Genomic DNA, 23619 nt, shown 5'->3' with positions numbered 1-23619 from the left:
CTGACTTTGCAATATGAAGCTGGGATAGGTTTCAACCACACCTTAAATAAGTTATGGTGGGTAAAACAAAAGTGACAAAACCCCTCCACCGTTCAGTATACAGCAAATAAAAATACCACTTGTTAGCACATTCACATGTCTCTGACAGGTCTGCAAGCTGCAACCCGCCTTTCCCCATTATCTCTCAGCATACACTGCTTCCACTGCCGCCAGGGATTCTGGGAAATAATCTCTATACACTCTATTAAACCTATAAAGAACTATTTAGCTGACAAGTTTAAAAGGTATCAGAAACGTAAATTGATCTTTGCTAGTTAATAAATACGTAAAAGGGTTTTTGACAGCTTGTGTACTGTATAACTATGTATGTGTTGTTCTTGACATATATGGATATTAAACATGCTTACGGTGCTATAATCAGGGCTGCTTTTTAGATGGATGCCCTCTCTGTTTCCATTAAGGCTGCGTCCCCGCTAGCGCTGAGCGGGCAGCCATTGCGGAGGTTACTTACATATATGGATATATGCAAGTCCCTACGCGCTCGTGCGCGGGCACACACGCACTCTGCGCTTCGATAAACTAAAAAATTATACTTTCCAGCGCGCTCAACTACCTGCAATGCCCCCCCGGGCGCGTACATGCAGGACACCCGGCGCTCATTCTTGGAGCGCGCTCCAAGCATGAGCGCGCTCAGCGCTAGCAGGAACTCAGCCTTAGAACAGAAAGTTATGTATTTTCATAGAGGCTATAGGGAGGTAGGTACAATGGGTGCCATTTGTATTCCTATGTAGCACTACCAACTGAGCCGCCTTATATGAGGCGGCACTGCAGCTTTATTCTGTTTAGTGATAGGGTAGCCTTTCGGTAGGAAAGGAGTTAATCTCCATGTGGTCCCCGTGGCGTGCCTTATCATGTCTGGGGTTTTCGGCTCTGCATGTTTGTATCTCAGACTCAGCCGTAAAGAACTGGCTGGACATTCACCACTCCAGGACCTCATTAAGATCAGCAAATGGATCGCATTTCTCAGAAACATCTGTGTCCCATTACAGAGATGTTGGCAACAGCGGTGATGACATACTCTGTGTTACCAGTGATTTCCTCTTGGATTTGTCGAGATTGCAGCGCTCCATCTAGCTTCTGAAAGCAAATAAATGAAGAAAACGAAGGTGATGATTTTAAGCTAAAATGTTATATTTTTAAAAAGCCAAGACGTCTGTTCCAGACGCTCTTTATACCCCAAAAGAGACCAGAAATGCTCTGAATACAGGCTGATTCTAATGTACAGTATACCTCTAGAAAGGGTTTCAGAAACCTCTAGAACGGGGTTAGTCTTTCAAACGCTCTATGCCTGTCTTGCTGTTCCTCTTATAGATAATCCATTTACTAATATTTAAAAGAAGTACAGCTCAACCCTGTTATAGCGCGATCCGTTATAACGCGATGCACCCGTGGCTCCCAATTGTCATATTTATGAATACTTTACAACACGATTATTGGTATCATATATACTTTATACTTTATTGTACAATGCATACAATTGTGCATTATTTCTAATGCGATCCGCTTATAACGCGATGTGATGCTTTGGACCCCAAGCACAGCGTTATAAGGGGGTTGAGCTGTAACACAGTATTCAACAAAACATGTAACAGAATCAACTGCACAACCGATATTAAAGAAGCGAGTATGTTATAACAGCAGGGTAGGCTACATTGAATGATATCTTGGGGAGCCTCTCGTTGCCGAATGTCCTTGTGATCATTATTTTATTTTCTATCTTATCTTTGTATCTGTACCTGGTCCATTCCTTTAATGGTTTACAAATTGCCATCAGATAATCAACTTGTGTTATTGACAGAATGTCGTCAGAATTAGCTAATGAAACACAAATCAGTCGTATTTTAAACACGGGCGCAGTTCCAGTTTCTCGGAGATAGAAAAGAATGCAGCTTATATTATAAATAAAAGCCAAAAGTTACAGCCTGCAGTTCTCTGACCTGTTGCAATTGCAGCATCTGTGAGAGATCAGACAAAATCGAGATGTAGGTTATTCTAACTTGATAGATTAAACGTAAAAAAAACCTGCTAAACTAGGAGTGTAAGAAACGAGAGAAAATGCAAGAGAAAAAATTGCAAATCAAACTGAAATTGGTACCATAGTTGATCAGCTTGATTTTTTTTTTATATTAGGATTACAAACCATTAAAAAAAAAAAAAAAGTAAAGCAAAATATATAAAGTCAATTTCTGGCCCCGTGGAACGTTGTATGGTGGCGGTTCATGGGTGCTGCATTATTTAGTTTTGCACTTGCATGTGATCTGTGCCACCCATGTGTATGTATGCTTTCTATGGCCTTGTTTATAGTTGTGGCATCAGTGAGCGCACGCGACCGCGTGATGTCACTCGCGCTTTGTGCGCGAAACCTGCACTGTAGGCATCGGGAAGCGTGGTGGAGGCATGGCCGTGACATCACGTGAGCGGTTCGCCCTCATTGGCTGAACTGCTCACGTAACGCGGCCGTCGCGCAGCTAGAACAATTTCAAACGCCTTTTCAAAAATCGCGCGCTCATTGGACAACGTTCATTTGTTTTGTGCGCGCCGCCACTATAAACGAAGCCTATGCTTTGCCAACCATGCATGCAGCACATACAGATATGTAAACGGCAGATTTTGTATTTTACGAAGTTACTGCTCTGTGGACGGTGCCAGAATGAATTGCATAGCAATGTAACGTGCAGGGGGAACATATCCACTTCCCGTAAATAAGCCTTCTGCACTGTATAATTATACTGTGAACCTCTCTAGAACTGCAGGAACACAAGGCTCATGGGAAAAAAATTATATAACCAAAAGAACACACACACACACCTTTTCCAGTCCAGATTCCAGGTACTCACTCAAACCAACAATACTAGCAAACAATAGACCCCAACCTCAAGATGTTACATTTGCTGTCTGGAATGGGTTGAGTTAGCAGTTGTGTTTAGCAGCTGTAATCTTGGTCTTTATCTGGGACTGCGTTTTCTAAGCAGACAATGACTTAAACATCTGCAGGAATGTACCTTTGCTCAGTATTTCTTTTAACTGCAGCCTGATCAGTGTCAAAGTGTATTCCACATGAACAGCAACAAGTAGCTGTGATGTTCCTAAACGCTGGATTATCCGCTGGTTGCGATACCGTTTCTTGGACCACCAGGAAAATGATACAATGGTGTACATTAGCTAGCAAAAAATCACACAGGTCCCCTTCAGTCAAGAGATGTTATCTGATAAGGAGATCTATGTGAGCTGAAATTGAAACACCTATAAAGTTATTCTAGATGATTATTTTATGAAAGCTTGTATGCAACGGATACGTTGGGGAGGGTTGAAACCCCAAGTTACCTGGACAACGACAACTTGAATGGTGACATGATCTGGAAGTCGGATAGGTGCCCGGAAGTATTGGGATAACGCCACTAAAAGATGAAGGATGGCTACCACAGATTTGGCATGAACAGCTGCAACAAAAATATATATATCAACAGGAAGTCATTTCCATACAAACGTTCGATGAGGATGTTAATGAAAAACACATGTCTAGTGTGCAGCTGTCAGGGGTATAGTACTTTCTCCATGTCCTGAACCCCTCTCTCTCTCTCTCTCAATTATTTGACAAGGTAAGTTATCTTAACATGCCTGTGCCACAGCTGGCCTGTTATCGTCTTATTTTGGCATCCCTTGGCTGCACCATATAAGAACGATTGCAGCGTCTTCACATCTTCTGACAAATGGCGAGGTGCTATTAAATCATCAGGCCTTTAAATGTGAGCACAGAAATCACGGCCGATTCTGCTGGACCCTTGTGAATCGTTAGCTGTGGAAAGTGCTTCAGGATCAATTCCGTCATTACTCTGCAGAGGATAGAGTCAGCTCCAGCACTGCTCAGTGCAAACAGCCCTCAGACAAAGACCCTGTTATCTATGTGTTTTTATTAAAGAAGCAGTGTTACAAGATGATGCTTTCAATAAAGGTGCAGCACCTTTTACCTGTACCATGAGATATTACATATATATATATTATTGCATTTTGTGAACGTACCAATAAAATCCGATTTTGGAAACTAATGAATATCTATGTATTTGAAATGAAACATTTTCCTTTTTAACGGGGGTTCGGTTCGTTCACTGCTTGGCAGAGAAGGTCAAAACAGAGGTCTGTGGAAGGGGAGGACGCATCCTACTCCGGATACGCCGAGATGACACAAAAGGATGTAGCTAAAGGACTTTCCCAAGGTCAAGCTGCAATGGGAACAGTCTGACCCATAGTGACACAGACAACAATCTAAAAATGCAAATCAATTACTAGAAATGTAGCAATTCCAGCATAAAGTCACATTGTTCTGTTTTCATCTTGAGAAAGAAATCAGCAAATAATTGTATTAGATCAGATATGATCCTAAACACTGTTTATGTGTACTCTAGGGGTGTGCAAACTGGGGGGCGCAAGATTTTCTAGGGGGGCACGGCGCTTACAGAGGCCCTGTGCTCTTATCCAAAGCATTTAAATAAAACGCTGGGGATCACGCTCGAGGCCTCTGTGAGTTCCCTTATTTTGTCTCCGGTGGCTTCTCACGAAGTGTCGCCATGGCAACAAAACGTCAGTTGACGCCGCGACATCAGAAACGTCGGAGAAAAAGATAAGGAGAAATGTTCTCTCTTAAGATAAACGTGGATTTGTTTCATGCAGGCGTGGGCCAGTCCGCAAGGGCCACCAACAGGTCAGGTTTTCAGGATATCCCTGCTTCAGCACAGGTGGTTCAATCACTGACTGAGTCACCTGTGCTGAAGCAGGGATATCCTGAACACCTGACCTGCTGGTGGGCGCGAGGACTGGAGTTGCTCACCCCTGCTTTGTGTCAGTATAAATTCCAACACTAGACTTAGGGGGGTTACGGAAACAGCAATGCAGATAAATGGTTGTTATTTAAAGGTCTCTGCGTTGCTGCAGTGTCTAATATACAGCAGTACTGCTTTTTGCACTGATGCTGCACTAGTTATGAAGCCAGCAAACTTTACTGAACAGACCTCTTATTCTTCAAATACGCCTTCACCATACTGAACTTCAACTTTTCTGTTTATTTAACCGACTGGTTTATTGAATGACAGGGTTTTTTTTAATTATTTTTTAAACGCTCCATCAGGAAGGTGCTAGTTATCCAAATCATACAAGGAAAGGCTATTTTGATTAGTCACTAGTTGTTACTGCGTCTAAATCGTACGTTTGTTAATCTGTTTGGTAAAATTCCGCACCAAGGAATCAACACAAATTATTCAGTGCATCAAAATCTCATCGCCTCCTGAATTTATTTAGAATTCTGCCATGTGCACACTGTGTATGAACCTGAAACGTTAATGGCTTTTGTGTGAAATCGGTGTATATATTAGCAACATGTGTTGTCCACGGATTAGTATTGTACATGTGCATATAAATGCAACTTATGAACAGTGCACATCCCAAGTTCCTGATAACTGGAATATGTACCCAAAGTATACATTGTAGTGGATTCAAAAACATCTATATAAAAATACGTTTTAGCTCATGCAAAATAAAAATACATCACACTAAATCCACTTATGACCAAACTGAACTCATGGCAGCGGTACATTTAATCAGGTTAAAACTATGTGAATTATTCATATTTTTCAAATCACCATAGTTGATGGGGGGAGGGGGGACAGGATTGGGAGGGAGGGGTGCTACACCCCGTACCTGTTATTTATTTTATTTATAAAGTGTTTTACCAGGAGGTAATACTGTACATTGAGAGTTACCTCTTATTTTCAGGTATGTCCTGGGCACAGAGTTATGATTTCAATACATGGTTACTGTAACAGCGACTTATCCCTGTTTAAATAAAACAGCCTCAGAGCTCTGAGAATCCAGCAGAGAGATAGTTATTTGCAGCCACTCAATTAACTAGTCTCCACCTGGACTAATGAGAGCTCTGTAACGAGTGTCATGTGAGACACAGGAAGGGAATTCCTTAGCTCACAATGGAGCTGCCATAAGGAAAAGGAGGGCTGTGTTCTTAGAGCAAGACACAAGGGGACCAGACCTCTATGCCTGGACCCTCAAGCAGACACCTACCCGGACACCACTGACCTGAAGGGCCATCTGCGTTAAGGTACCGCTGAGACTTTGGGGTGTTAAGTGGGTAAGGGGCTTTCCCACCCCAGCCTTGCAGAGAGGGACTGGGGAAGTACGTTAGCCCTTACACAGGGATAGGTGTTTATTGTTTTATGTATATGTTTGTTTGCGGTATTGTTTAAAGGAACAGGTAATTAATGTCACCTTAAAAACGGTCTCCATTGCATACCCTGCACACGTCTCTTAAAGTTACATTACATGAACAGAGGTTATACAGCCAAGATATCGATTATGTTTTCCTTATCATGTTCCTTGTTAGTCATTTGACAGGCAGGGACTGTATATACATACAGTATGGTTAGCTTAGCACTACGGCAAAGGCAATGATTGACAGCAACCATTCAGAGATGTAAATACAAAACATCAAGGGAGGCGCACCACTGATTTAAGAATTCCTATGCATCAATCCCCTAGTTTTACCCTATTAAACATATCAATGCTATTTGGTTCAGTTTGGTCCTACACAGGGCTGCACTGATCTTAGCATGAAGTTTGGCACAACATAAACTCACAGTCAACATTCCACTTGACGGTTCTCGGTGTCAGCTTCAGTGTTTCGTTGATCTTTTCCAGCACAGTCTGAAGTTTTTGCTTCTGAGCAATTTCTGACTGTGTGACTTCAGCGACATTCAATTTCTCACCTTCAAGTTTCTCTGCGTTACAGAATAAAAGAGGGGATGTTTTATGCAGAAATGCCTTGTTTTCACCTGAAACACAGCAATACAGGCTAAGAAGACAATGTGATAACCGCGCTCGCGCTTTCCCAAGGTGATGTATCGGTAAAGAACTTCTTCCGTTTCGGCTTGTTTGCAGGAGAAGATCAATAAACACCTATAGAGATATCCATAGGAGGTTTCAAAAAGACAAAGAAAAGAATGCAAACAGCGCACCATACAAAAAAATGTATTCATCATTGAAAATATACAACAGACGATACATATACGTAGAACAGTATGTCATAAACGTACAATAAAGGAAAAGATGATAAAAACCATTCATCAAGTTGTACAAGGAACACGAGATAGGCGACGTTCTGCAGATCCATGTGTGTTAATCTCCGGAGAGGATCACCGCCAATGTATACTAAACGTCTGTACCAGGATCAACATGGCTTTCAAAAGCAAAAAAAAGAAATGGAGTGCGCCAAATAAGGTGCTACTATAAATAGAGGACTAAAAATATTAATAGAATAGTACAATAAAAATGTGTGACATGAAGCAATCCAGAGCGTATAGGGTCTTGAAAAATTTAATAAATAAATGTGTAAGAAAAACCAAAACCCAATTGGTAGCGTAGCTTCCTAAAACAGGGAAGCCCAGTCCCTGATAAATGGTGAAAAAAGAAAGAGAAAGAAATGGAAGCGCAGACCAAGGGGTAGTGGTGAAACTAAACACTTTTATGATAGATCGTGTCCCTAAGATCACAATCAAAACCAACAATAAATCACAATTAAAATCAAACAATATCAATATTAAAATAAATAGTGGTGTGCAAATGAAGCTGATGTGCAAATACTGCTTGTTGAGTCTCAGAGGGGTTAACCACGGGGAGATCCCGGTTTGAGATCAGAGTCCTGAAAAACGTGCACTAACAGGGCATATGCCGGTTTAGAGGGGTACCCCAAGGTTGAGCCAATGCTCGGTGTGCTCACCCTGAATCCACTGGTGGTCCGTGGGGGTCCGATGGTTCTCTCCAGAACAAAGCCTCTCCGGTCACGCTGTTACAGGCACCGCACAGCCCTCCGGGTGTCAACATGGCTTTCAACTACTATTATGGACGGAACGTTACGTGACCTCTACGCGTTTCGCACAGAGCGTGTTTTACCAGGGGTACACGTATGAGAGTCACAGCCACATATTACATACCCCGTTTCACCAATCACCACAGGCCATAAATTATAATCCACAACTGATTATAGAGTTAATTGAATGTGTATTCAATAATAGATTGCAACAAGGTAATTGCAAAAGGAATGATAGCGCCACCATGTACACTCCTGATAAAAATAAATGATCTGTTTGAGCTATATGCGAATATTGTTCATGAATAATCAAGTGATAAGTTAATATTAGGTATAAATATATGTTGATATAGAATTGAAAGGAAGCTAAGTACCAAGTGTTATATGTCTTATACAGATAAGTGTAATATATCAATCTCAAAGTCTACATTTCTTTTTACAGCTGAACCCCGTTATAACGCAGTCCTCGGGTCCACAGAATGAGACTGCGTTATAACCAGGATCGCGTAAATTTTGCCACACGAGGACGTACTGGCATCTGCATTTCTCTCCTCTCTGCAGCTCTCTCCTCTCCCTGTAGACTTCCGAGCACAGAGGAAGAGGAGGGTCACATGACACACATACACACAGTCTCCACCTGGCTAATCAGACAGGTACAAAAGCCTCCTGTTGAACTACAGGAGATCTCTTGAGCACAGTGACAACTCTGTTGCCAGAAGAGACTCACAAGAATAGAGATCTTGAGCGTAGAAGGTTTGTGCCGATAACAAGACATCAGGAAATAGACCTCTATTCCAGGGCACAGCAGACCCGTGAACCAGCCACAGAGTTGCCCCTCAATGGACATCAACCCAGAGACTTACATAAAGAGCCCCCTGCTTACAGGTACCTCTTTGGACTTTGGAGTCACAGGTTGGAAAGAGGCTTATCCTCCCAGCCCTGCAGATAGGGACTGGGAAAGTGAGTAAGCCCATGCACAGGGATAGGATGTTTATTTATTTGTATATTTCCTTTAACTGTATTGTTTAAAGTGACAGGCTGAATAAAAGCCATGGTTTAATTTCCCAAAATCTGTCTCCCTGGTTGTACCTCTGCACATGTCTCTTACAGTCCTACTTCAAAAAATTTCAACTGACTGGGAGCCTGTATGCCCTTAAGGTTGTGGGCTTTCCTAAACACAACTCCCGGTTTGCCTAGTAAAGTAGACCCCCAGAATGGGGTCTAAGCATAACACATTCCAATGTTTATTGAGAGCTTTCTTGTGAGCCCAACTGTATTGTGTAATAAACAAAAGTGAACCGAAGTTGGTACTGTCATCTTTTGTTATTTCAGTACTTGGCAATGATACATGGGAAGTTGAATACAGTTTACTATTTTTGGATACATCCACTCGATGCTCCTTAGTTTTAACCATTCTCTTAGATCTATTGTGATTTTGCAGTGGAGAACCTCTCTTTCTCTTACTTTCTCATATGTCATGGTAGCCTTAATATCAGAACCTTTCCCGAAGGCAGGGGTTCTCAACTCCAGTCCTCAAGACCCCCCCAACAGGTCAGGTTTTAAGGATATCCCTGCTTCAGCACAGGTGGTTCAATCAGTGGGAAGACTGAGCCACTGATTGAGACATCTGTGCTAAAGCAGGGATATCCTGATAACCTGACCTGTTGGGGGGCTTGATGACTGGAGTTAAGAGCCCCTGCCATAAGGAATGTTGCTTGCTTTTCAAACTGGCAACTATCAGTGCAATTTCTCTTAAGCATTAAAAACTAGCTGTAAGTGATATTTTCAATATATTTTTTCTCGTGGTTTCTTAATGGATCCGGATACGAATTGACATTAGTTTGCTTAAAGTGAGTTTTTTGGGCAGAGACAAATTGTCCTCAATATAGATCGCCAGATCTAGAAAGTGAACATTAGTGTTCTGGTAAATCTCAAGTTATAACCTTTATCATTGAGCGTAGATACAAATTGCAAAAAAGGATCCCTCATCTCCATCCCAGATGACTAAAATACATCGACGTATCTCCTGCACATTTTGAGCGGTGGAGGAGATACACCATCACTTCCAATATGTTAAGACGCCCCCCATCCCATATATAAAGTGGCAAAAGAAGTCAAAGCGTATAACCATGGCGGTACCGCAAATCTGTTAATAATAATAATAATAATTGGAATAAAACAGAAAATAATTCTATCGTAATATGAAATCAATAGACTTAAACCTGAATTAAAAGGTATATTGTCATATAAATGTAAAAAATGACTGACCGCTTCAAGACCTCCTGCATGAGGAATGCTCGTACAGGTGGTCCTCGTTATCTGACAGTCTGCTTTCCGTTGAACGGCTTATCCAACGCCGCATAATGCAATCCAGTGGACGCATTATCCGACGCTCACTGCCGTGGATGAGGATGAACCCGCAATCCGACGGGCCATTATCCGTCGGCGGTTTGCAGGATGGATTCCGGCGGATAAGCGTGGACCGCCTGTATATAGATGTTGTATATCAAGTGTTGCCAATCGATAGTTGGTGTATGTATCGCATACATAGTCTTCAAGTATTAACAACACTGGAGTAGTATCCTTTAAATAAGAAAGGAGTTTAGAAACTAAAGGCTGCAAATAAAAATCCAAATAATGTGATACATTAGACGTCAGAGTTAATTCCTGAGTTGATTGGGCGAGCCGAAGGATCAATGAGTGATTTATGGATCTTTGGTACAGCTCAACCCCCTTATAACGCTGTGCTTGGGTTCCAAAGAATCACATCGCGCTATAAGCGGATCGCATTAGAAATGTATGCATTTTACAATAAAATATTTAAGATACCAATAATCGTGTTGTAAAGTATTCACAAATACGAAAATTGGGAGCCACGCTTGCATCGCGTTATAAGCGGATTCGCGTTGTAGCGGATCGCGCTATAACGGGGTTGAGCTGTATGTGGTAAAAGAGGGGCACAGTCGGAGTAGAAACCAAAAGGAAATTATATTCTGACAGTGAATATTCCCACATTATAAACTTCATCCAACATATTTTTCATTTGAACTTGAAATTCACTAGTAGGGTCAGATTTAAGTCTACAATAGGAGACTTTATCTGATAAAAATGGGTTCACCATCACAGCAATAATCCCCTCTGTCCTGGAGTACCAACCTACCTCCTTTATCTGCCACTCGTACGACTATATCCAAATTGGATATTCTGTAGCCTGTTTCTCTCTATGGTTCAAGTTGTAATTCATATGTGGATTTTTAAAGCACAGACTTAGAAACTCTAGTCTATTTAAGCAACCCCGATATTAAACCCCCACTAGGAAAACAAGATACAGAATGTAATCTCCACATAACCTTGTAGGTCTTCTGAGCTGGTATTAAGTACAACTCAACCCCGTTATAACGCGAGCGGGGGTGGGGGTCGGTGTACGGGGAGGAAGCGGTGCGGCGGCCGAGGTGACAGCAACAGCCGGAGCGGGAGGAGGAGCCGCCGCCTCTATGATGAAGTTCAAGCCGAACCAGACTCGGACTTACGACCGGGAGGGATTCAAGAAGCGGGCGGCCTGCCTGTGCTTCAGGAACGAGCGGGAGGAGGAGGTGAGTGAACGGAGGCTGCCCGCCGGCCTTGTATCCCTGGTAATGACCGCGGGCATCATATTCCCACCCCCTGATAACGTGTAACTAGGGATATCTTATACCCACCCTCTGAAAACGTGTAACTAGGGATATCCCACGCCCCATTGTGTGAAACCGGGAGTACCGTTACAACGCGAATCCGCTTATAACGTGATGCAAGCATTGCTCCCAATTTTCGTATTTATGAATACTTTTCAACACGATTATTGGTGTCTTAAATACTTTATTGTACAATGCATACAATTGTACATTATTTCTAACGCGATCCGCTTATAGCGCGATGTGATTCTTTGGACCCCAAGCACAGCGTTATAAGGGGGTTGAGCTGTACTTATTAAAATAACAAAAGTATTTTCCTGAATCCAAGAAAGGCAGACAAATCCCAAAACCTGCTGTAACAGTAAAAATGTACAAGAACAAAACAAAATAAAAAATTGGAAAACAAAATGGCACCAAGTCCTCCAACATATACATGTATTTTATTTCGACTTACTGTCATACCCAAAAGTCCATGGGTTGTATACTGTAGATGGGGCAGCAGCAATGATCATGAGCGATCCAATGAAGGTGGGAGTTAGTATGGTGAACAGCTGCCTACAGGAGTTGATCAAATTGAGCAACGTTTTGGGAAAATCCAAACCTCCGTCATCCCTTGAAGGGTCATCTGTAAATCATTGCTGCTAATTTTCAGTGAGCATTGTTTATGATACTGATTTGTGATATTAAAGTATAGCAGTAACACGCCATGCTGGCCTTTTTATGTTCACATTTTCCAGACTGGATTTCTGTGCCTTTTTCTGGGTGCTGGACAGGTTCTTTCGATTGTAGTCTGTACTCGGGGAAAATCCATACTGTATCTCCGAACAGCGAAATATTTATTCCTGGTATTAATGCAGCAATACAGGTTTCATTTAGTGTTTGTTTTTTTTATTGCAGGATTGAAGCAGGGGGTCTCCGGAGCTGAACTGTGTTATGTGTTAATTTCAGCTCTGCATCCTGAGATATTTACCGATGTGCTGGTATCTATGCATCCAGGGAACTGTGGGCCTAACAAAATGGCGTTGTTTAAATATCCTGTGTCATGCGGGCCAATAGGAAGCCGTGACATCATCCAGTGTGGCTTCCTATTGGCCTGCGTGATCAGGACCTTTACACTCCGTTGAGATACCGGCACCCCTACGGTGGTATATCTCTGGTAGCAAGGGGTCGCCAGAGGTGAAATTAATGGGGCTCAACTCCATAGACCTCCTGCTCCAATCCTGTAGTAAACATTAAAAAAACAAAACAATAAATGGAACCTATATCCCTGCTTTAAGTACCATTTCTGCTCACTGGCTCTTCTTTCTGCTAGATTTCAGGTCTGCTGCTCTCCTCTCTCTTTGCAGCTCTGCTTTCTATAGTCCATGGCGTGACCCCAGTTATATAAGTAAACGGCTGCCTATGTGATCGGATATACTGTACTAAAAGATTTCTTTACAATAAAAACCATGTCGCTGAGAGAAATACAAAGTAGCAGGCGGACGGAGAAACATGTCAATGAGAGAACATTTGGAGGTTTCTAGTGTGGCGCACATGACAGATGTAAGTGCTGTAGCTGCCTGCACTACATAACAAGAAGCAGTGTGCAGCTTCGGAGCTCAAAGATACAAAGTGGTGAGGGTACTAAAAATGCTACTTTGGTACGGTAGGGGAAGAAAGGCTGAAAGCTAAGATGCATTCTTCTCTGTCTACTATTGGCTGAGATATAATATTGGAAATCAATGAACCTCATATTAGGCATGGCCAGGGTCAGTAAGTTCTGACGCTCAGCTAAAAGGATGTAGCATTTTTTTTTTTTAAAGAAATAATGGATGAAAGATGAAGTTTGGCTGTCACAAGGAGCGCTAGAGCCGAGGTCAGAAGAAGGTTGTCGATCACTACCGTGTGTCTTCAATGACTGGTATGATTGCTACCCGCAGATTGTAGGTACAATAAGTAACACATTAAAGCAAAAACAACAGCATTGAAAGTCTTCCCACTTAATATCACTCCAAGGTATTTATTTTAGACGTATTAAATAAAAATATCATTGGTGAGCACGTCTCAGGCGGGTCTGCAACCCTGCTTTTCACCACGACCCTTAGCATACAGAGTTTCCACTGGAGCCAGGGGTTCTGGGTAATGATTCTAATCGGAATCGTTTACAACTGCATTAAAAAGAAGAGAAAACTCCAGCTTTATACCAGCATCACAATTAGGAAGCTCAGCCAAAATGCATTAAAATGATGTATCCTATCAGAGTAGACTAAAAATAGTAGCCCCCACCCCAAAAAAACGTTGATGTTGTTTTTCCACAGTTTTTTATGCTTGCTATCAAAGCTCTTTCATTTGTCTTTATGCTGTAGGACTGGGTACACAATGAAGTTACAGCGAGTAAAAAAAAAAAGTGATGAAAACCCTCTACTGTACAGCATGTATGTTTTTATATAGCGCCATTAATGTACATAGCACTTCACAGTAGTAATACACGTGACAATCATATAAATGACAAATAATACAAATAATAGATCATGGGAATAAGTGCATCAGACATAAAAGTAGCATTCGGGAAGAGGAGTCCCTGCTTCGAAGAGCTTACAATCTAATTGGTAGGTAAGAAGGATGTACAGAGACAGTAGGAGGGCGTTCTGGTAAGTACAGCAAGGAGAAAGTACACCTACTGTATGAGAACATTATTGTCTCAAATGTCCCCAAACCTGCCTTGCCCCATAATCACACAGCAATCCAGTGCTTCCACTGCAGCAAACGATCGGCAGAGATCCTGCTTTCCCGGGATCACAATATGGCCGCCTATTTCAAAGGAGGAAGTGCTGTGCTTTTGTAAATAGTTGCTATAGCAACCCAAGGAAGCTTAATATATTAAAACTCATTAAAAGGGGCAAAAAACGTGTGAGTAAAAATTGAGTATTATGTAATAATACACAGCTGATATACACAGAGAGAGAGAGAGAGAGAGAGAGAGAGAGAGAGAGAGAGAGAGAGAGAGAGAGAGAGAGAGAGAGAGAGAGAGAGAGAGAGAGAGAGAGAGAGAGAGAGAGAGAGAGAGAGAGAGAGAGAGAGAGAGAGAGTTTTGAATATGTAAGCTTAAAAAAGGCATAATGCGCGAGGAAAAAAATGCCGTGAGTATTATCTAATTATTCTAATACTACACAACTGATTGATAAACACATATTGCTGCTAATAGCAGCTCTCGCATAAACAGTAAAAAGCCATGTGCACTTTTCAGCGTTCACCAGAAGACAAAATAACAATGTTTTATACTGACTGGAAATGTCTTTCTCTGTACGAAATAAACACTGCATTGTGTAAGACTTATGCTATGGTGAATTCCTAGGAATATGCCAGTTTTACAGTACAAGTCGGTAAAGACGATTTACTGTATTGTCATACAGTATGAACGAGTTCCCACCACACTGTAGCACTACGAAGTCTCAGAACTAGACTACATAAGCACCGCTGTAATTCTGCATTGTATTTCATTTGATTCTTACCAAAAAGTTTCTGCAAAACCTGCCCGTCGTACATATCCTCAGCCAGATCCTTCACAATGATTCTCTCTCCAACTAGCACATCATTAATCCAGTCAATTAGAACCTGGGTGGAAATACAAAAAGTCGAAAGCATTAGCCAGCAGAAATATAATGCTGTTTTAGCCATTCGGTCGGATAAATGGTTTTCAATCACAAAGCAAATTCTGCACTTATACAAGATAATGCGAAAATGACAGCCCAGCAGCGTTCCACGGAAATACTTTATTTAAACAGGCTAAGTTTGTACAGATAATGAATCGTTGTAGAAATGGCGTTATTCCCAAAGACTTCAGAATTCCTTACGAATTGACCACTTTGATTGGAGGAGACTTTCTGGACCTGCAAACCTCAAGCAGCACAGATCAATAGAAAGGATAAGCACCACAAACTAACATACTGTATAGGTTTAAGGTTTATTTAGGCCCACCAGAAGGTACCCTGATATGTATGTTTGCTAACTGCTGGGGGCTGCTTTGTTTATACTTATATCAGGCACCTTCGTGTGCATATGTAAGGCCTTGGCCATGTTTAGCGCTTGCTGGCGGAAGCGGGCTGACGCGCGCTCCCGCTCACCACTGAGCCCCTACAGCCGCAATTAGAGCGGCTTTAGTAGGGGCTCACCTGCGCTTCCGCGCGCTTGCGGAAGCGCAGGTCTTAGGGGAATTTTAAATTCCCCCGCTTGCCGGCGCGACAGGCCGGTCACGTGAGTGGTTCACCCAATGAGGGCGAACCAGCTCCGTGACGTCACTGGCCCACCCCCGGCCAGTGACGCGCCCGCCCCCAGCCCGCCCCCTGACGCCTGCTGACAGTGCGTGCGGTAAGCAACCGCAAGGCCAGGGAAAGCACCCGCTCAGCACGCCAGCAGGGAACATGGACAGTCCTTTAAGGGTGTAGAGCTGCTTATTATATATTTTTTCACATTTGGTGAAGGATTTTTTATTCACTATATATATATTTATATATTTTCTTGTAATTCACATCATGTTTATATCACCTGTATTATTGTCATTAATTCACTATTAGAAGTGCCCGGTACCATTGTTTTGTTCCACCAGAAGGTGCCCTGATATGTAAGTAATATAAGGAAAGCCCTAGGCTCCTAAGGAAGAGGCGGCATGACTTAAGGTCGAGGGGCCCCTCCCCTATAGTGCCGTGTGTGGGGGACGGTTACGTAAGGGGTACTTGGGGCAAGGGGGAGGGATCCTAGCTTCCTCTTTCTTCTAGGATCTACTGGAGTGAAGTCCCAGCCACCCACCCTGTTTTTCGGCATGAAGGATGTCGAGATTATGCTCGGTTTTGTCACAGCTTGGGGTATGAGTTGGCGGAAGTAATGTTACTCTGGGAGGGGGACTCGGTCAGTATTGGCTCCTGGAGGGAGGTCACAGACCACAGAAGTAATTTAGGTGGGGAAGGCGCTACCATTCCAGGCTTGGTGGCCGGAATGGTGGTGACCGTCGCAAATGGTGGCCAGACCAGACGGTAGGTGGGTTGGTACCTTCCGGGGCTCAGTGAATTCAGATTAAGATCCTGAATGGCAAGATGAGCATGAGCTGAGGGTATCCCTAGACCTCCGGTAGGTGTGGGCAGAGCAATCTGGCTGGGTTCCTAATTGGGGGATACTTATCTGATGTAATAAATAAATGCTGTGGCCGCTAATTCTCCTAAGAAGTTGTACGGTGTGTTTATTGGGAATGGGAGAGTCATGAACATGGATGAACCATGTTAATTTGTACTGCTGCAATACTAAGCCGAATTCATGAATGTGACTTCATTAACAATTACTTGGGAAATATGTGAAAGTAAAAATGGCTATGGTTAACAACATGATATTGAATGCAGTCAACAGAGGTGCTCACTATATTGTCTGGTTGATTTGCTAATAGCCTCACAATATGCAGGTTATAGAGTAACATTATCTTACAACATACCCATTTCTGATCTTAAATTGTACTCAACTTACTAATTCTAGTTCAGCAGAATCCATAATACAGTAACACAGGGGAGCGCAATCTTTTTTTCCCTGCACCCCCTTGCCGCCTGTTCCCCTCGCCTCGCGCCCCGCCTGCTAACCTTGCTTCAGACGGTCCTGGCGACATGTTGTCACGGCAACGCAACGTCACATGAACCCATGCCGTCATTTGACGCCGCATTGCCACGGCGACGCGTGACCAGAAGCGTCTGAAACAAGGTAAGTAGAAGTTTACAGAGGCCCTGCAGCTCCCCCGACATTAATTTAAATGTATTCGGGAAGCGTGCGGGGGCCTCTGTAAACCTTGCGCCCCTCGCAGCGAGTATCCCCCCACTTTACGCACCGCTGCAGTAACACACACACAAACAAACACACACAGAATGCAAAAGTCTAATTGCTGAATGTGTTCAACATACCGTTTTTTGTGTACTATATGTCTTTTGATGTACTTGTACAAGCTATATTTTGTTCTGCACAATCTTTGCAAATTCAGTTTCTAAAGTGATCTAACACGATGTAACAAGAAGGATTCTCAAACGGAAATCCAAAGGATAAACAGTAACTCATACTGCAAGGTCCAGAAAAGATCAGACCAGCATAATGATACAATAGAATATTACATTGCATAATACTGTATGTAGCAGCTTCATCAATTATTTATTCTGCAGAGACGTCTGTAATTAGAAGCATGTTGGGGATTCTATATCAATATTTGCCCTTGTCTATGTAATTGTCATTTCACTCTTCTGATCAGACTGCACAAGTACAGCTACCAGGATTCCGTTGTGTCACAATGACCTCTAGCAAAAAGCGAGGATAGGGCCCGCGAGCGTTCCAATATCAGTCATAATATTGATTTTCCAATCAAGTGATGACACAGCCAAACACAGCTAGATCAATTGATTGTGTTATTTCTGCAAGTTTTTATTAGCCCCTGAAAAATTATTGCACATCGCTTACTCTCCCAAACTGGACGGGCAGAGCAAATTTGTTTCAGGGCGGTTAATGAGAATAGCCGAGTTTGGAGGCAATTGGTAAATGGGGAGCGATGTCAGATCCCAAAGTTAAATCAATTTGCAGAATGTATTAATTGTTAAGAAGTAGGCTCTGGCACACATAGGCACTTCGCTCACACCAGGGTTTCCAATTGATCCAACGCGGTGCATTAAACTATAACTGCTGCAAATTCAGCCAGAGTATGGATGTCTACACTGCCGTGTGATTTCTGGGCAATAGAGATAGTCTGTGTACTTAAAAAAAAAAACAATACTTTAGTGTCTCTGTGCTTTCAGGCGGCTTCCAGAAATGAAGAGAAGCATAAATGCCACATTATGAAATGCCACAGTATAAAGGTAGAAGATATTTGCACACGGAGTGTCGTTTACCTTCATAAGGTCTTGAAATTTGGGGTCGTTTCTTGAGTTTGGATCAATCATTGTTCTGACTTCATTTTCCTCTTCAAGGCAAAAAAGACAAAAAGGTTATTGAAGCCACTTCTATTTTTTCTTTTTTTTAACAAACACCTTATAGTTAACTCTCATTTGTAATTAGGACTTACCAAGCATGGTATCCTCCGGGTCTAGTTCAAAGGGGATTGGGTTGAGAGGTAAGTTGATAGCATTGATCCCTTCTTCCTGAAGTTCAGACACTGGGAAATAGAACACAGTTTGGTCAGATTTGTGTGTGTTAACTGAACGCATATTATACAAGAGTGAGCATGCTAGCGGCATGGGTAGATAATCTGTGATAGGAAATTGAGGGCTTGAATGAAAATATCTTAGTTGCTAGTGCACCGGAGGGGAACATATTAACATGTGAAACATCATGACTATGGCGCGAGTGTACACAAGAGATCCATTTCCATATTTGGAGAAAAAATAATAATATATATATACCGTGTATATATATATATACACACATATATATATATATATATATATATATATATATATATATATACACATACACACACATATCTTGTATTTTTTTTAATAAGCTACTGTATACCCATCTTTCATTTGGCTCTTGTGATGCAGAATGAGACAGTCCGTGGTATGAGAACAGTAGAGATTTGGATTTAATTGAAAGTATTTTTCAGGAAATTATTCTGTACAAGGAACATCATTTTCATTCCATTATCTGCTGACTTTCCGCCAAGCAAATATGCAAACTGCTGTACAGCAGATCTTTGTTTACCTCTGCTGCGAAAGGACACTGCACAAAAGGGTCCCATTAAGTGGGCCGAGGACTCATTTTCTCAATAAACAAAATGCCGTGAAGAGTAAAAAAAAAAAAAAAAAAAAGATGTTGTAATTACATTTGCCTGTTTCGGGAAAAATAAAATAAAAATGACAATGTTGCTTCAGACACCAGATATATCTTGGGCAGCCGGTGAGTTGTGTAGTCCAACTGCTAAGAAAATCTGTTCGTCAAAAGGTTCCCATAAACATAGACCCTGACCTGCGGCTTGGGAAAACGAACCACTGCCCGTGGCAGGACAACTAGGAACCAATTAGGATAAATGCACAACTGACATCCTAAACCCCAGGTACACATTATGTAGAAGGGGCGATCTCAAGGTTAGAAAGTGACAGACCGGCACGTTGTTGATGCTTATCTTGGCTGTGTCCCAGACGTACAGGGACATTTGGTAATGTTATCTGTGTTGTAATTTAATTTGCCCCTGCTCTATATTTATAATGCTACAGTTTTTTTTGCTTTAATATAATCCATATGACATCAAATGATATGTCAATTTACTGGTAACAGATTTAGTGCTACTGTACACATTTGAGTTAGTGCTACTGTACACATTTCTGTAAGCCCACTTGGGAACATCAGGAGTTACTGAATGCTTGATTTTGCTGCGGCTTTAACCATTTCGCTGTCGAAATGCAGTAGCATAGTGCTGCAATATGTTGTGAGCCCCCCTGGCCGTGAAAGGGTTAACTAATAATTACAGTAACCTGCTGTATAATGCGCATGAAAAAGTTACGGATCTTAAAAATATAATTCCGAAAGTAGCAGAACAGATTAGTGACCCCGGCATTCATGTGAGGTCTGGCATTACTGGGCAAAACAAACGTGAGGCATCATATATTAAATGTATTATAGGTTTAGAACTGCCACGTAGGGCACACCTGTGAGCTCGTGACCTGTATATGGGATAAGGGTTAATACGCACAGCTGTCTAGCTGATTCACTTTTCTCCACGCATGGATCCTCATAGTTACATAGTAGATGAGGTTGAAAAAGGACATACATCCATTAAGTTCAACCTATGCTAGATTTAGATGACAGATACTTTATCCCAGGGGAGCGCAAACTTTTGCTGCTGAGCCCCCCTGTCTTGCCTGCTGCTGAGCTCGCATCCCCCCTCCTACCTTGCAGCTGCGTCAAATGAAGCTGTAGAGTCTTGTGACATCACATCACGTGACCCACAGTGTCATTTGACGCGTGTGACGTCACAAGACCCTGCGGTTGCCATGGTGACGCGTCACAGCGTCTGAATCCCGGTAGGTTTTGTGCTGCAGAGGCCTCACGTGATCCCCCAGCATTTAATTTAAATGCCCAAGCTTTATTCTATTACCGTACTTACATTATATTGATCCAGAGGAAGGCAAACAAAAACCCCAGTGAAATATCATCCAATAATATCTTATATGGGGAATAATACATTCCTACCTGACTCAAAGAATTGGCAATCGGATTTCTCCCTGGATCAACATTCTTCCCATGTTTACGTATTTGGTATATCCCTGTATACCCTTCCTTTCTAAAGAGATGTCCAACCTTTTTTTGAACAAATCCACTGTATCTGCCATCACAGTCTTCATTACTGCTGTTAAGCGCTATGTACATGGATGGCGCTATATAAATAAAGACATACATATACTTTAATATCTCCCCTCACTCCGTACAAATGTACCATCTGTCACGAACAGCACACTTGTAGGCACGTGACATATACGCAATCAGGGTAAATACAAACGACTACTGTAGCCAACACACTTTTCTCCTGCGCAAGGTACTTTCAATGAGTTCATATTTACCCATACTCCGCTACAATATTAGCTTTAACCTGCTGCCACCACCGAAGATAACACAAAAACTATATTTGCCAGGGACTTTGGTCCCTATTTACTAAAAGAAAAACTATGCCCTCGACACACACAAATCTGTTGTAGGAAAATGCGTCCGAAAATTAAAATTACTCTCTACAAAGCGTGCAAACCGTTCCGTTAAATCAGAGCCCAAAGTATTACTTATTAAAGTTCAGCTTTAATAAACAAAACGTACAGTGCTCAGGTTACGGGAAAAGATAATTACAAGAAACAAACAGTATAAAATGCAGACAGTTTCTTAAAACGAAAATATAAAAATAAACAGAATCTAAGCTTATGTTATCGCATAACATGGATCCGATCTTTTCCAGAGAGGTAATAGATTGGAATATGAGAATTCACTTATCTTTTTGACATCAGACATATCTTTTGTTGAAATCTATTTCATAATTCCAGTGTATGACTTTATTTACTAAATTCCCTTAATTGAGAACAGCATAAGCCCACCTTTCTGTGTTTTCAACTCACCACTTTCATCAATCTCCAATTACATTTTTACGACTAAGGAAAAAAACCTTCCTTGTGACATTTAAACTTTGCCTGAATGCATAAAAAACGTCATAACTTTGTTTCTATAACACAGGCCATCTGCACTGTTGTGTCTGTGTATTTAATATACGCGCCTGGATATGAAATATGACCATATAAATTCTATTTTTGCATGAGAAACACATATCAGAGATTATACATAGAAAAGCATCGATTTTGGTATAATTTCATTCGTGTAGTCGCAACAGTTACAAATATCTATTTGTTATTGTTGCCAATTGCCGTCAGGCCCAGGATTCCAGATTTCATAACTTCACAAACATTTTTTGGAATACCTTCTTAGCCCCACACGCTGGTATTCGCAGATCCCCTTAAGAATGCCTTCCAAGATACATTTAAATGGGCCCTGTTTATTCTAGTGTCATGGAAGCCATATGTCAATCCCCTCACTTGCAAAACCAGATATCCTTTATCCTTCGATCAGCACATAAAACATGGCATGGACTTCGTTCCGTCCTGCCATAAAAAAAAATTTTTATGGATTTTTAAGACCATTTGTAACCAATGTTAACCTCTCATGTGCCAGATTGATTAAAATACTTCATAATTTCTTCCATATTCATTAGTCTCCATTTTAAATGACAAATGGAACCAGCAACACATTCCCACACAATTATATTGCCTGTCACTGTCCAGAACCGAGCTGGGAAAATTCTGCCATTAGCAACAGCAGGTAATCTTTATCCCATAAGTGTATAGACCAACAAAAAAAAAACTGTCCAAAGTGCACAGAAATGTGTATATTGGATAAATGTGCATTAGATAGTGATATAAATGTGAAAAAGTACAAGCAATAACCCAAATCATGGGCAATACATAAAACGCAGTGCAATAAATTGAATGTGATAGTGAAGGTGTAGTGTACCAACCAAACAGGATTGTAGTATAAACTTCCCTGTGGGAATCAAAGGGTCTGCTGCTGATTCAAAGGGGGAAAGGATGTCAGGACATCGTCTATAGAAGCGAAAAGAAGGCGCAGGACCCTCCCGAGTTCGGCGCTTGCTTTTCTTTTTGAATCTTTATCCCTTACCTTATAACCTCTGATAAAGCATTATTGACCAACGTAAATAAGTCATTTAATCCCCAAATCATTCTAAGTGTTACCGGCCGGTTTCTTTAATTAGTGCACATGTAAATCTATATTACAATTACACGTCGTATCATTATTATGGTATCATTGTTACAGGATAATAGTAGGACCAGTAGGCCTTAGGTGGCCATGTAAGCCTGTGCCCAATAACTGCTCTTTTAGTGGTCCAAAAGTAGTGGTATTGTATAACGATTTAACACTGTGCAAAAGCAATTATAACCAGATTTCGTAAAGGTGGATACAATATCTTTGCTTAGGAAGTAGAAATAGAGAGGCTTCTTAAAACAAATCCACTTTTGTCAGTGAAAAAAAAAAAAAGTTGTTGAGTTTGTAAATTTAAAAGCACGGTTCGCCTGAGGTCGTAAGTAAAAGAAGAAAAAAAAGCAGGGGTCCTTTTTATCCCCTACCATTGTACTTCAGCCATTAGTCTCGTTACAACTGTAATATTAGTCCAGTTACAGTTAAATAATCCCAGTTCTCATTGCTACAAGCATACTGTACATAACGGCACCTTAGGGGTACTTTACAACTCTCTTAATTGGCCATGTTTTATACACAAGCCAAGTGCTGCCCCTTACATTTTTCATAACAAAATGGCTTATCTGAAGGATCCAAACTTTATTAAACATGCACTTTACCCAGGGTTGGGCAACTCCAGTCCTCAAGGGCCACCAACAGGTCAGGTTTTCTGGATATCCCTGCTTCAGCACAGGTGTCAATCGGTGGCTCAGTCAAAGATTGAGCCACCTGTGCTGA

General features: G+C 41.6%; 1 protein-coding gene across 3 annotated transcripts in view; it reads right to left on the bottom strand.

Annotated features, from left to right (window-relative positions):
• Positions 1-23619, bottom strand: part of PARVA (parvin alpha) — an 80659-nt gene that overhangs the window by 13741 nt on the left and 43299 nt on the right. For all 3 annotated transcript variants that reach the window (XM_075567136.1, XM_075567135.1, XM_075567137.1), the window contains exons 2-7: positions 18659-18748; positions 18486-18556; positions 15093-15195; positions 6702-6842; positions 3385-3500; positions 1079-1137 (exon numbers count right to left, since the gene is read on the bottom strand). In XM_075567136.1, the coding sequence (XP_075423251.1) occupies positions 1079-1137; positions 3385-3500; positions 6702-6842; positions 15093-15195; positions 18486-18556; positions 18659-18748 (580 nt within the window). The remainder of the gene's footprint in view (positions 1-1078; positions 1138-3384; positions 3501-6701; positions 6843-15092; positions 15196-18485; positions 18557-18658; positions 18749-23619) is intronic.

The sequence above is a fragment of the Ascaphus truei genome, chromosome 12 (genome assembly GCF_040206685.1).
Source record: "Ascaphus truei isolate aAscTru1 chromosome 12, aAscTru1.hap1, whole genome shotgun sequence".
In the NCBI taxonomy this organism is placed as follows: domain Eukaryota; kingdom Metazoa; phylum Chordata; class Amphibia; order Anura; family Ascaphidae; genus Ascaphus; species Ascaphus truei.
This window is presented reverse-complemented; position numbering and strand designations above follow the sequence as displayed.